This window comes from Diabrotica virgifera, chromosome 8, assembly GCF_917563875.1.
Source record: "Diabrotica virgifera virgifera chromosome 8, PGI_DIABVI_V3a".
NCBI classification, from domain to species: Eukaryota; Metazoa; Arthropoda; class Insecta; order Coleoptera; family Chrysomelidae; genus Diabrotica; species Diabrotica virgifera.
Genome location: NC_065450.1, coordinates 78,795,374 through 78,809,783, shown reverse-complemented (window position 1 = coordinate 78,809,783; position 14,410 = coordinate 78,795,374). Strand labels below are relative to the sequence as shown.

Genomic DNA, 14,410 nt, shown 5'->3' with positions numbered 1-14,410 from the left:
ATCCTAGATAATTGAACTCGTTAACCACTTCAAACTGGTCTAAGGCTCCTGTTGTCTGAAGTGAATTTGAATAATCTACTATCATAATTTTTGTTTTTTGTTTATTGATCTTGAGCCCACATCTATTGCTTTCGGCTTCCACTAGCTGCAGCAGGCTGGACATTTCTTCTTCGGATGCAGTTATTAATGTTGTATCATCTGCATATCTGAGATTTGAGATCTTCTTTCCTGCGATAGAAATACCGCCATTCCATTTGTCGAGTACTTCTCATTATATATTCCCCATAGAAATTAAAACGACTTGGAGATAGAATACATCCTTGTCGGACTCCTCTACCTATTTTAAAAGGATCGGACTTATGGTTTTCAATTCTTATTCTGGTTTCACTGTTCTCATATAGGCTTTTCACCAGAGCTGACAGATGATCAGGAACCCCATATCTCATGTAGAACTTTTCACAAAACTGTCCAGTCTACACAGTCAAATGCCTTCTGATAATCCAAAAAGCAGATGATCATCGGAATTTTGAATTCTCGTGCTTTCTCAGTGAGTTGTCGCATATTAAGAATTTGCTCCCTTGTGCCTTTACCCTTCACGAAGCCTGCCTGTTCTTGTGGTATTTGTCTATCCAGGTATGTCTGCATGCGACACTTGATGATTCTCAACAGAATTTTACTTGGGTGTGAAATTAGTGAAATGGTTCGGTAGTTACTACATTTTGTGGTTACGCCTTTCTTATGAATGGGAGTAAATAGTGCGGTACACCAATCACTGGGCCATTTGCCGATTCTCCATACATGATTGCACAGTCTCCACATTAATTGGAGACCATGTCCACCCATGTTCTGTAAAAGTTCTGCCGTGATGTCATTGCAACCAGGTGATTTATTTCTTTTAAGGTGTTTTATGGCTTCATCGATTTCAGACCTTAGAATATCTGCTTCTAGGATTGTTGGAAAGTAACTATTCTTATAGTAAAAGAAATTATTATTAAAAATATTTAAATGCATCACTGAGTAGAATAGAAAATAAAGTATTTGTTAAGAAAATATATCTTTAATCCTCAATAAATTCTACAAGAACTACTAATTACATGTGTATAGGTAACACGATTAAATGCTAAATATCTAAAATCTTACTTTAACTAAGGTTTTCTTTTGTTGTGCCTGACATTCTTGGTCGGCTTGAAGAGCTAGATAGAGCTCTCTCGCGTTTCTTTCCTGTTTTTCAACAAATTCTCTCTCCAATTGAACGTCCATATCGTGTTCGTCTTCTAATTGTTTGTGAGATTCTTCTAGATGTTTCATTAGAACCTAGGAAGTGTACAGATATTTTATATGTCATTACACAAATATTCGACAAAATAAACAGAATCAAAAATGAAAAAAAGAGTTAATCACAAAGATGTACAAATGGCGTTTGTACAGGTTAGGAAGGTATACGACACCGTACCAAGGAAAGAACTGTACAAAGCAATGATAAAAATAGGGATCATTTAGGATCATCAAATGGGTAAACCAACACAATAATAGGTATGTATAAAAATCGGAAACAAAAAAGCCCTATCAGACAGAAACGTACTTATGGGAATGGTGGATTACCTCAACCGAAATGAAACGTAAGCTGTTTTTTAATTTTTCATTTTTTTATTTTACTCATATTTTGAGTACGCGGCATCAACTTTCGCTGGAATTTTTTCCTAGACGAATAGACGGGGTGTGACTGCATATTGTAGGGTCATTTCGTCTTCTTTATTCGTCGTCTCCTTGCCTTATAAATTGTAAAAGGCAGAGATTAAGGACGTTACCAGAAAGTGGTTCCAAGAGAATTTTCATGTTTAGATCTGGGACTTCTCATTTCTCTGTAATAGATGTCGCTACCGCTAGAGCGTCCGATACACAAAATTATTTTTACAATTCTGCTAACCCTAAAGGTACGAATTACGAAAGTAGCAGCAGACTGCAAACGGCAAACCGCAGACTGCAGCGACAGTGTCGTCTGCGGTCAGACCAATTCCGAGCAGAACTGCACTGAATCTGACAACAGCATTGCACGATAGGAATTTATAATAGTATAATATTAAAAGTCGTATAAGTAGGATGTCAGACGCAATGAACAACGATGAATTAATGTTATATCTTTTGATGGAAGAATCGCTGCGGTCTGCGGTCTGCCGTTTGCGGTCTTGTTCGGAATCGTCCCTTTAGTCTCTCATGCCTTTGTTTTTTTTATAGTTACTTCCCGACGGTACTTTTAAGTCCGCCTTATTTTTTCGGTCATAACTAAAAAAAAAGCTAAAAAAACTAGAAGTCAAACAATAAGGAATGCACGTAGTTTTCCCCTTGTTGCCATATTCTGAATTTGAAAAAATATATAGGGAATAATCATATTTTTTTGACATGCCATTTTACTGATCTACTACTGCTACTGTGCTACCGATAATAATACTTACTGCTACAACTACATTAACTAATACGAATTGAGCCATCAGGACGAATATAACAAAGAATATTGGAGCTATAATTGGAGATATGCAACAATTGTTGATACAGTCATCTCCGTGATCACAGTGTTCATCATCTAAGGTGTCTTTCATGATTCCATTCCAATTATCTCCGGTGGCTACCCTAAACAGAGTTAGAAATGCCATTCCAAAATTTTGAAAATGTGCGTGTTCACCCAATCCTAAAACAGAAATTTTTAATATTAAGACGAATATTTTTATTACATGTCAATTTTCTCTTAAACGTATAATTGAAACTCCCATACAATCACCCTGTATACAGGGTGAGGCAAATAAAGGGCCTATTAGAAATATCTCGAGAACTAAAGGCAACAGAATCATGAAAATTGGAATAAAGGGGTTTTGAAGAATGATCTATTAAATGAAAATATTTTCATCTCTTTGCAACTTCCGGTTATACCGGAAGTTGCTTATAACTTCGTTTTTTTAAATGGGACACCCTGTATATTTTTACATTTTTGGATTCTCTTCGATGTCTTCTTTCCTAAAATATGAGGTTTTGTAATATTATACAGGGTATTTTAAAAGATAATTACTTTTTTTTTATTAATTTCGTAGCAAAATTAACACCCTGTAGAATTGTAGTAGTTTGACATATAAAACTCTACTTACGTTCAAATGATTTTTAATATATGTACTCTACTATTGTTAAGAATCATTAGTATAGCTAAATTTTTAATTTTAGTATACAGGGTTGGTCGAAACTCGGAATGAGTATTTTCTGAGTTTTCTTAAATGGAACACCCTGTATTTTAGTATTGTAATGAAATGATATTTTATGGTACTTTTTTATTTCTGAAGCATTCCCTATACCTAACTGCTTTAATTTGTGCTTAATTGTTAATCGCACCAACAATCTTAACTACGTAGGTATTTTGATAGCTAAACCATTATTGGTAATTTTAAGGACCAGTCTGGATTAATATGTATTTATTTCTGAAAAATTATTTGGGATTGAGTATTTTCACGGCCAACCTAAAAAAATTTTACGTATTTTTTGTTGCAATTAATGTTTAGCTTGAATCACCAATAACTCACAAATTAAAGCAGTTAGGTATAGGGAATGCTTAAGAAATAAAAAAGTACTATAAAATATCATTTCACTACAATACAAAAATACAGGGTGTTCCATTTAAGAAAACTCAGAAAATACTCATTCCGAGTTTCGACTAACCCTGTATACTAAAATTAAAAATTTAGCTATACAAATGATTTTTAACAATAGTAGAGTATATTAAAAATCATTTGAACGTAAGTAGAGTTTTAGATGTCAAACTACTCCAATTCTACAGGGTGTGAATATTGCTACGAAATTAATAAAAAACGTAACTATCTTTTAAAATACCCTGTATAATATTACAAAATTGTATAATATTATTTTAAGAAAGAAGACATCGAAGAGAATCCAAAAATGTAAAAATATACAGGGTGTCCCATTTAAAAAAACGAAGTTATAAGCAACTTCCGATATAACCGGAAGTTCCAAAGAGATGACAATATCTTCATTTAATAGATCATCCTTCAAAACCCCTCTATTCAAATTTTCATGATTCTGTTGCCTTTAGTTCTCGAGATATTTCTAATAGGCCAGTTATCTGCCTCAACCTATATAAGTAAACATATAATACAAGATAATTATTAATATTAAGGGGGTAGGGATTGAAAATTTTGAAATTTTTTTATTATTTTAAATGAAGGTACATATCTTCAAGAACACTCTCTGAAAATTTCAGATTTCAGATTTTTCTTTTGTAAATTACTCCGCCATTCAAAAGCATATTCTGGTGTGTATCACTTTACGATTTGACAGACAAAAAGAAATTCAAAAGAAAAGTTTATCTCAAAAGTGTTCTTTTCAAAGGCGGTGGACATTGTGACTCAAAAACTATATGACCGACCCACCTGAAATTTTGATATTTTCTTTAGATATTTAGTGAGGTAACGCTGTCGTCGAGATACTTTTTGTTTTATGATTATATTTTGTTTAACAATATTTCGATATTTCGATACATAAATATTTCGATATTTATAAAAAATTTCGATATTTTGACTTTTGAGTGATACTAAAAACTCAAAACTCGTTAAAACAGACAGCATTACCTCGATAAACTCATAAGCTAATAAAATCTTTTTGAATTTTTTGTTTTACATGATCCAATGATTAGTTCTGATGTCCACCGCAAAATCCATTTTTTTAGGTGTCTGTAAAATTTGCAACTGTAGGCTTATTTTTCAATATTTTACTTTGAAATTTTTTTTGAATATTCTTTGAATTGTACTGAATATATTTATTTAATTTAAAAAGAAAGTAATTCGACCATAGTTGACCACATGTTCATTTTAATCCATACCCCCTTAACCCTTTCAGCTCCGGTGACGCGTATGCGCTTCCGAAGAAGACTATTGGCCAGTACCGTTGACGCGAAAGCGCGTCCAAGTATTCAAATGAAATTATTTCTGCCGTCAAGGGAGATGAGGCTGGAAATATTTCAGCGGATCTGAAAGGGTTAAACGAAACGTATTCGTAGTTTATCATATTTACCTTGACATGGAGTACAGCTGCAGTCCAATCTCCCAAATAATTCCACTCCCAGCGCAGCGAATATGAAAAACAATAAAAAGAACAGCAGTCCCAAATTTCCAACTTGTGGTAAAGCTTGCATGACGGTGTCTAAAAGAGCTCTTATACCTTTCGCCATTTTCAATAACTTCAAAACCCGTGCAATTCTCATTACTCTTAGAACCTAGAACAAAAATTTATTAATTTTCTAAAACGAATACAAAAGTACACTTCTTTATTCTCCTTGGTGTGCCGTGCTTGTTTTCAAACGTTGGCTATCGTCGTATTAATGAGCTGGTGGAATGTTTCAACAAAATTTTGAGCTCGTTACACTTAGCAGAAATTTAATATTTTAGTGTGGTGGGGGGTCAGCCCCCCACTACTTAAAAATAGGGATATTGAATCGATCTTTGCGACAGAATTACGAGCTATTTATGAGCTCTTGTAATGATATCGTTCCGATTTTTGAACTGAACCCCTTCACCCCCAAACAACTCTTTAATTGATTTAACTTAAGAGAAACATGCTGAAAAAAATTAAAATATATCGTATCGCGGATATAATTCCTATAGCTTATATATTCTAAGAATAAACTCTTAAATCACGCGCATTTCGATTATTGAGCTACAACCCCTTCTCAAGAAAACCACCCCATCTTCCCGGCTTAAGAGAGAGAGAGAGTTGTACTTAAAATGCATTAAATTAATTATTTGGCGACTACATATCATTTAATATTCTTTATTTTATCTGACTTTTACAAGTATTGAAATGTGTCAATTACAATACAATCAGTAAAAACTATAAGTACATAAAAACATTTAACATAAAAACATAATTTATGAGCTCCCAAAATACGCGCATTTAGATCATTAAATTGCAATTCCTTTGGTATAGTGCAGTCACTGAAGGTAAAAATCAACTATCACCTTCAATTTCGGTGAACCTTCATCCATTTTCACGAAAATTGGTGAATGGTTATAGGATACCTCAAGAAACAAAGGTGACATTGTGCTACCTTGCGTCTTTACCCTGAGGGTGGATACCGCCCCTTCTTGGGGGTGAAAATTATTTTATTAAAAATAACTCCACAAATCGATAGAAGGGCAAATTATAAGCAGAATTTGTTATATAAAGTTATTAAAATAAATCAATACTTTTTAGTTAGTGAAGATCAAAGGTTTTAATTTTTCGTGAAAAAATGCATGTTTTAAAGCGGTTTTTCATACATCACTTAAAAATTGTAAGTTTTTACAAAAAAGTTATCATTACCAAAATTAAAGCTTTGGAAAATCTTTTGTTATTAATTCAAAGGGAGTTATAGGTAATTAAATGTACCTACTCAAATCTAATTGTTGTTCTGAAGCTATTTTCTTGTGGCATTTTTGCAATTAACTAGTTTTGATGGGAAATAAGCCACAATTTTACTAAAAAAATTATTTTACAAATCTAATTATTCAAGCCTAATTAACAGGAAACCGATGCATTTTATAAAATATACTTAATATACATTTGTCAAAGTACTCAGAAATACCTATTAATTGAGCACCGAAAGAAGTTAATATGATCGAAGTTAAGCAAATGAACATGAAAATAATAGGACCCTTTCAAATTGTTTAGTAAACAGTGAAGAATAAAACGAACGGCATTTCCACAAAAATTAAAATCCTTAGTAATTCCTATAAGACTTTATTTACTTTATCATAAGTAATGACCTTAAACATTTTGACCGATTTAGAATGCATATTGTTAAAATATTTATATATATATGATTTAAAAAAATCAAAACTTTTTAAATTTTCGTAAATTATTTGCTTTTGATAATAACTCCAACAATACTCGAAACACGTAAAAAATTCTAGATAGGTAACGAAATTTGAGTTTTTTTATTATCAAGATTTTACTTGTCTTTTGATTTTTGTATGAATCAAAATAACCAAGATAGAAAACGTTTAAGTCTACATTTTACTGCGAGAACAATGTAACTGGAGCCCTTTAACCTATTATCCTAAAAAATAAAGTATTTGAATGATTAAATGTAATACAGTTTTATGGCTCTTGAAATTACCTTTCAAATAGTTGGATGTGCCTGATACCATAAAAATTAACAGAGTTATTCGAAGAAAAAAAAAACAAAATTATTTTTTAGTATAAATTTTGATGCTATTAACTTTTTCTGGAGCTCACTTGATAAGTATTTCTAAGTATTTAGTAAGTGTTATAAATTGCATCGTGTTCCCGTTATTTAAGCTTGGATCCTTAGATTTGAATACTCGCAGAAAAAAAAATATATATAAATATATTCAATTACTACTATAGCTTACTTTAAGTTAAGATTAAATGGTTTTACAAGTAAGGAATTTATTATGGTTTTTATTAGCTTCAATTTTAGTGATGAAAACTTCTTTGTAAAAACTTTTCTAAAACGCTTTACACCATGCATTTTTTCACCAAAAATTCGAATATTTGATCTTTAATAACTCAAAAAGTATTGATTTATTTTAATAACATTATTTAACAAATTTTGCTTAGAATTTGTCCCACTATCGATTTGTGGAATTATTTTTAATAAAGTAATTTTCACCCCCGCGAAGGGATGACATCTACCCTTGGCTAAAACTGCAAGTTGGTACCATGTTATTTTTGTTTCTTGAGGTATCCTCTATCCACTCACCAATTTTCGTAAAAATTAATGGAGGTTCACCGAAATCGAAGGTCTCAGTTGATGCGCGTGATTTAAGAGTTTATTCTTAGAATATAAGCTATACGAATTAAACTACTATTAACTTTTTTGGAAAACCTTACAGTTTTTGAACTTTAATAACTCAAAAATCTTTGAACTTTAATAACTCAAAAAGTATTGACTTATTTTAATAACTTTATATAACAAATTATGCTTATAATTTGTCCTTCTATCGATTTGTGGAGTTATTTTTAATAAGTAATTTTCACCCCCGAGAAGGGGCGGTATCCACCCTCAGGGTAAAGGCGCAAGGTAGCAACATGTCACCTTTGTTTCTTGAGGCATCTTATAACCACTCACCAATTTTCGTGAAAATCGATGAAGGTTCACCGAAATTGAAGGTGATAGTTGATTTTTACCTTCAGTGATGTAATGATCTAAATGAGCGTATTTTGGGAGCTCATAAATTATTAAATGATATGTAGTCGCCAAATAAATAATTTAATGCATTTTAAGTACAACTCCCTCGTAAGCCGGGAAGATGGGGTGGTTTTCTTACGAAGGGGTTGTAGCTCAATAATCGAAATGTACGTGATTTAAGAGTTGATTCTTGGAATATATAAGCTATAGGAATTATATCCGCGATACGATATATTTTATATATATAAATCAATTAAAGGGTTGTTTGGGGGTGAAGGGGATGAGCTCAAAAATCGAAACTATATCATTTTAAGAGCCCATAAATAGCTCGTAATTCTGTAGCAAAGATCGATTCAATATCCCTATTTTTAAGTAGTACTAAAATATTAAATTCCTGCTCAGTGTAACGAGCTCAAAATGTTTGATGTGCGGAATATGAAAGCTCATAAATAGCTCATAAATCAGCGCTACATATTTGTTTTTTAATTTTTGCAAGTGGGGGGGGGGGGGGGCAGCTCAACACGGGTCGTTCGTTGGATATGTGAACAAAAGTACACAGAGAACCCAAAATAGGCAAAATAGGCAGCTAATATTACATGAAAGTTACTAAGATACGAGAAGAAATAAAAAGAAGAAAAAGCCTGGTACAGAAAAGAAAAAACCAATTAAAAAAGAAACGATAAAATCATATAAGCTCAGAAACAAAGAAGTAGTAAAAATATTTGAGAAAAAAGTAAACTAAAAAAAGATATGGAATATAATCCAAGTAATAGAAGGAAACGAGGAAGACCAGTCAAGTCTTGGATGGAAACCATGACAGACAGAGACATTGATGAAGACACCATCATGAACCAATGATGGTGTCTACATGATCACCAAAGATGTAACTAGCACCGTCTATGAATAGTTAGTCAAAAGAAGCAGGAACTAAAACTAGAATTGTTATCCTCTACGCTTTTTAAGATGGAAAATACAAAGTAGAGCAAAGTGCATCCACGACCTGTGGTTCACCGTGATATATAATATTTGTTTATTTACTCACCCTTATTATTGTTGGATTAATCGGTATTATCTTCAGATCTTGCACTATCTCTTCAATAACAATTCCTACTACAGATAATATCACAATGGCTACATCAAGGAGATTCCATTTATCTTTGACGTATATCTTTATACCTAAGGCAACTAATTTCATTGTACTTTCTAAAATGAATACAGCCGTGAAGAAATAGTTAAAAATTCTGAGAGCGTATTCCCAATAATCTGGCATATGGTAACGTTCTGTGGCCATAGTAATGACATTCAAACCTATAACCAACGCTATGGCTAGATCGAAATACTTGGAAGTCACTATTTTATGAATCTCCAGTCTCCAAGGAGGATAATCAATGTAATATGGAAGCTCGTTCATTTCTGTAACAAAACAAAGTTAAGTAAGCATTCATTAGTTAATTCACAAGTCACACATATTCGATAGGATTTAAATCCGGTGAACAGGGTGGCCACGGCAAAACAGTAACACCTGCTTCTTGGAGAAAGTCCATAGTTATACGAGCAATATGGGTACGCGCATTGTCTTTCTGGAAAAGGACTCCGGTCGACGGCCGTCTACACAAGGCAGTCAAATGGTTTGTAAGATGTCATCAACATAACGCGTAGCTGTCATACTGCCTCGAATAAATACAAGTGGGGATCGGATACCATAGGCCAGTGGTGCTCAGACTTATACTGCGTGGGATCTACCACAGAAACTGCAAGCGTCCAGCGATCGACTGCTAGTAAAAAAAATTAAGATAAAAAATTTTATTGCACATTTCTATTTGATAAAAAGTTGTAACTACAGAGAGTTGTAATTATGCTTTTCATCTTAATTTGGTTTGGATATTGATGCATGGCCCTGTATATCATCCACAAGTTTTCATATTTGATGGTACGTAAATTACCGAGAGCCAAACAGAAGTATGATTATAGATGTTCGTCAGTTAGCCGATTACGATACTTTGATTTAACTACCTTAATTTGGGATAATGCAGACTCGCACAAGTACGTTGATTCAAAGAACGCTGTGCTGTGAGCTGCAGAGCTTGCGTCAAAGTTGGATATTTGTCAGACGATATGAAAGACCACAATTTCGTATCGGTCGCTCTGAACTTAGGTGTAGGGTAGGTATATCCAAAATTATTTTCAGTAAGGTACCCCATTTTGGACGGAAATGGTCTCCACATTGAAAGTAATGGATATTTCAGTGGCAATTTTTCGGGTCTAGGAAAGTTGGTCGACAACACTTCGTCGACAACATTTGGTCGACAAACAGTTGGTCGAATGCACAATTCATCGAATGTACAATTCGTCGACGAACATTTGTTCGAATGGATTTTTCGTCGACAAACTGTTATTTGTCTTTAGGAAAAAGGGCTTAATGGTGACAAACGACGGATTAAGCCAAGCGTCCACAGACCCGCATCGTACGCATCGTACGCAACGGATTTTAGTTTGACAATCGATAATGCGATCCGTACGATGCGGATCAGTGGACGCGGTTACATAAGTTTCTGTACAAGGCAAACTAAAATCCGTTGCGTACGATGCGTCCGATGCGTACGATGCGGGTCTGTGGACGCTTGCCTTTATTGGTTTTTATTTTGTTAACTGGAATATTGTATTATACATATCTGAATTTATTTATTTTTTTGGTTTTGTTAATTTTTTTTCTAAATCTTAATTATTTTTAAATTTAATGAAAAAATTGGCAGCAGTGGGAGAGCAGACAGCAAATATAAACCGATATTTTAATTAGTGATGTTGTACCGTTCTTCTTTTTGGTGTCGGCGCACTTGCGAACGGAGCATTTCCATACAATTGATACTTATCAATGATTTAGACTACAGCAGAAAATTTAAACAAAATCTTGAAAAAAAAAAATAAAAATCAATAATCATTCATTTGTCACAATTATTCCCTTTGGGTCTTTATCGACGAAAAATCCATTCGATCAAATGTCGACGAATTGTACATTCGATGAATTGTGCATTCGACCAACTGTTTGTCGACCAAATGTTGTCGACTAATTTTCCGTCGACGAAGTGTTCTCCACCAACTTTCCGACACCGCAATTTTTCCACGTCTTCTCAAGGAAATTGATTAGACATGAATGTAACAATATCAGTTTTTTAAAATCAGCGAAGCGTCTTTCAAACTCGCTATGAACTGCTTGTAGCTCCGTCTCGTAATAAACATAATTCAAATGAGGGGTTCATTTTCTTTTCTTCATTGATGGAAAGTTGTTTAAATCCTTCTGTTCATTTGATTAAATTAATAATTTCAATTTGCTGACAAAAGAATGTACTGCGCTTATCATATCGATAATTGATACTTGTTTTACTTTTACCTTGTAGTTCCAAATTAAGGAGGTTCAAATGGTTTGCTAAATCTGATACGAAAGCCAGATCACTGGGCCATTTTTCGTTTTGAAGTAGATGAGTGTCGTCCCCTCGATCTTCTAGAAAAGAAATTATTTCGGGAAGTAACTCCTGGAACCTATCTAAAAATTTTCCACGGCTCAACTACCTTAGTTCCTTTCCAAATTCCCAATTTTTGTTGTCATCTTTATTACAACATCCTCGTCCATATTTAAAATTTTGGAACACAAAACTTGCTGGTGAATGATGCAAGGAAATGAAAAAATAATGGAAAGTCTTCGTTAGCTCGACATAATGCATCAAATCCATTGATAACGCCAGTTATGGATGATGCACCATCTGTTGTAGTTACACTAGTTTGTAAATCGGTAGCTTGTAATGTTTTACAAAAATAAAAACGTATAATTTTCTCAGAGAGTTGTTTCTTTCAGAGACAGCATTTTTAACAATTCTTCTTTAGTCTACCTATTAGAAAATACACAACTGGATGGTATCAGTCATATCGGTTGACTCGTCAAATTGCAAAGGAAAGTACTCTACTGTATAATATCACTTTTAGCTTTGCTTTCCAAATATTTGCCCATGATTTCGATACGTCTTGTAATTGTTGGACGTGACAACCGGACTTCTTTGATATCACACATAATATCTGTTTTATTTTTGTCCCCAAATAAAACATTCGCAGCTTCAATTAATGCTTATTTCGTTACCTTTCCATTTTCAAACGGTTTCAGTTCCCGTCTTTTCCATTTGTATTTTTTCCGTGAATTACGATCGACTTCAAAAACTTTGGAGATCGACCGGTCGATCGCGATCGACCCTTTGAGCACCGCTGCCATAGGCAATAGACCCCTAAACCATTACTTCAACAGTCCTGTGTATATGCATTACGACCATCATGCATTCCTAAACAAAATCACGATTCATCGCTGAATGCTACATTATGCCTTTATGCCACCCAATGCTGCCGTTCTCTGCACCAATTCAAAAGTTGTGATGATAGTGGTCCGCAGTCAAAGGAAGCATTAGTCATGGGAGGAATGAAACTAGTCCAAAGGCTTGAATGCGACGGTATACTATACGCATAGGTCTACCTTATATTTCAAACTATTGGTTAGTATGGTCAACGATTTGACGCGTACTAGCAAAACGGTCTCGCAGAGCCAGTAATCTAAAGCTCCTATCTTGACGCTCCGTGGTGACCTCGGCTGATCGAGGTCATCACGACGAGGTTGTAGTATAGAATTCAGTATCTCAGTAGACTTAGTAAAATTGGTGAAAGCAACCCTCTTAACAGTCGACAGTAGGGTTATAATGCAGAACGTATTATCAAGAATATTCCAGGCACAGATAGGACTTCCACAAGGAGATAACCTATCAAGCTTTCTATTTAACATTGCCCTTGAAAACGCTATTAGAGAATCTGGAATTACAACAAGAGGAACCATTATTAATAGGAGTAAACAAAAACTAGCGTACGCCGATAACATCGGCATCATAGTAAGAAGAAAGGCGAATGTGGTCCAATCATTCAAGACATAAGAAGCAGCAACAAAAAACTTCAAAGTAGTCAAATGAGTACCGTGCTATTGTATCTTTTAATACTCACTTCTTCTTCGTTTTTCCATCTGCAACGCACGCTTGGCAGCTTTTCTAATCTTTTCTTCTTTTTCCTGTTCTTCTCTGCATCTATGAAAGTTTTCTACAACTACTCCAACAAACATGTTAAGTACAAAGAATCCAACTAATAGTATAAACGCTATAAAATATAACAGTCGCCATTCAGAATAATTCACCTTGGGCTAAAACAAAAAAATAATAGTTATAGAAGTGTTCCGTGGTGTGGTTATTGTCCACGAAAACAAATAAACGTAAAAACAACAAACTGTCAATAATATAATACTTTATTCGGTAAAAAACGTGTTTTGCTTATATCTCGTAAGGGTGTGTTATTGACCTATTCCGATGCACGCTGAGCCGTGACTGAACGGACTGAACTAGACTACAAACATTAATTTGTCATTATGTGGTTTTACCATATGGCCAGAAGATCTGGTATTTTAAAAGCTGAAAAGGCATTTTACCTGAATAGGGATATATTTCGTTTCTTAAAACTTAACAGGCCCTTCTATGCATATGGTTTGTATATTAAATGTAAATTTTAAATGGGACATCTTATTTCATTTTGAAAAAGTTATTAAAAATTAAAATTAAAATAGTAATAGTAATTGAAAATATAGTAATTGAAGCGTGTCGCCATAGAAGTATACAAAACTTTAATAATGTAATAATTTATATTAGACTGTTTGTAAAAACAAAACTTCTAGACAGGGAGGTATTGCAATTTTTAAGATATCCCAGGATAATGAAAAACAAAAAGTGTACTTATTATAGTGCTATTTTGAGAAAGGAAATAGACTGCAAGAGAACTGGACCACAATAATATTTTTTCCCCAGATCTACTGAAAAACGGAGCATTTTAACGTAAAAAACGGGTACATTTGACATATTTTACACTATATTTAACACCATGTTAAACGCTTTTTCTACGTCTATATATTCGGGCAATAAACGTTCGATATAAGTTCTGACTACATCCTGTATACTACAAGAATTGTTTTGAGAGCAGGAGAAGAATAATTGTTTTGATTTTCTGACTTACTATTACAAGAAGTGGCAGACGAAAAAAAGAAGAACGAATATACGTCAAAGTGTCTTTTTCGCACGACGCAAGTTTATTTTCTGACTATACCCTGTGAGCTCGTACGTAGAGGGGATATTTACAAATTCGCGAGCGCCAGTAGTG

At 33.8% G+C, this 14,410-nt stretch overlaps 1 protein-coding gene across 5 annotated transcripts in view; it reads right to left on the bottom strand.

The window, feature by feature from the left end:
* Window positions 1-14,410, bottom strand: part of LOC114336592 (voltage-dependent T-type calcium channel subunit alpha-1G) — a 171,811-nt gene that overhangs the window by 24,139 nt on the left and 133,262 nt on the right. For all 5 annotated transcript variants that reach the window (XR_007700207.1, XM_050658605.1, XM_050658604.1 and 2 more), the window contains exons 24-28: window positions 13,214-13,406; window positions 9,228-9,598; window positions 5,068-5,269; window positions 2,454-2,686; window positions 1,141-1,314 (exon numbers count right to left, since the gene is read on the bottom strand). Coding sequence is in view for 4 of the 5 variants with exons in the window: in XM_050658605.1 (XP_050514562.1) it covers window positions 1,141-1,314; window positions 2,454-2,686; window positions 5,068-5,269; window positions 9,228-9,598; window positions 13,214-13,406 (1,173 nt within the window). In the remaining variant the exon portion in view is untranslated. The remainder of the gene's footprint in view (window positions 1-1,140; window positions 1,315-2,453; window positions 2,687-5,067; window positions 5,270-9,227; window positions 9,599-13,213; window positions 13,407-14,410) is intronic.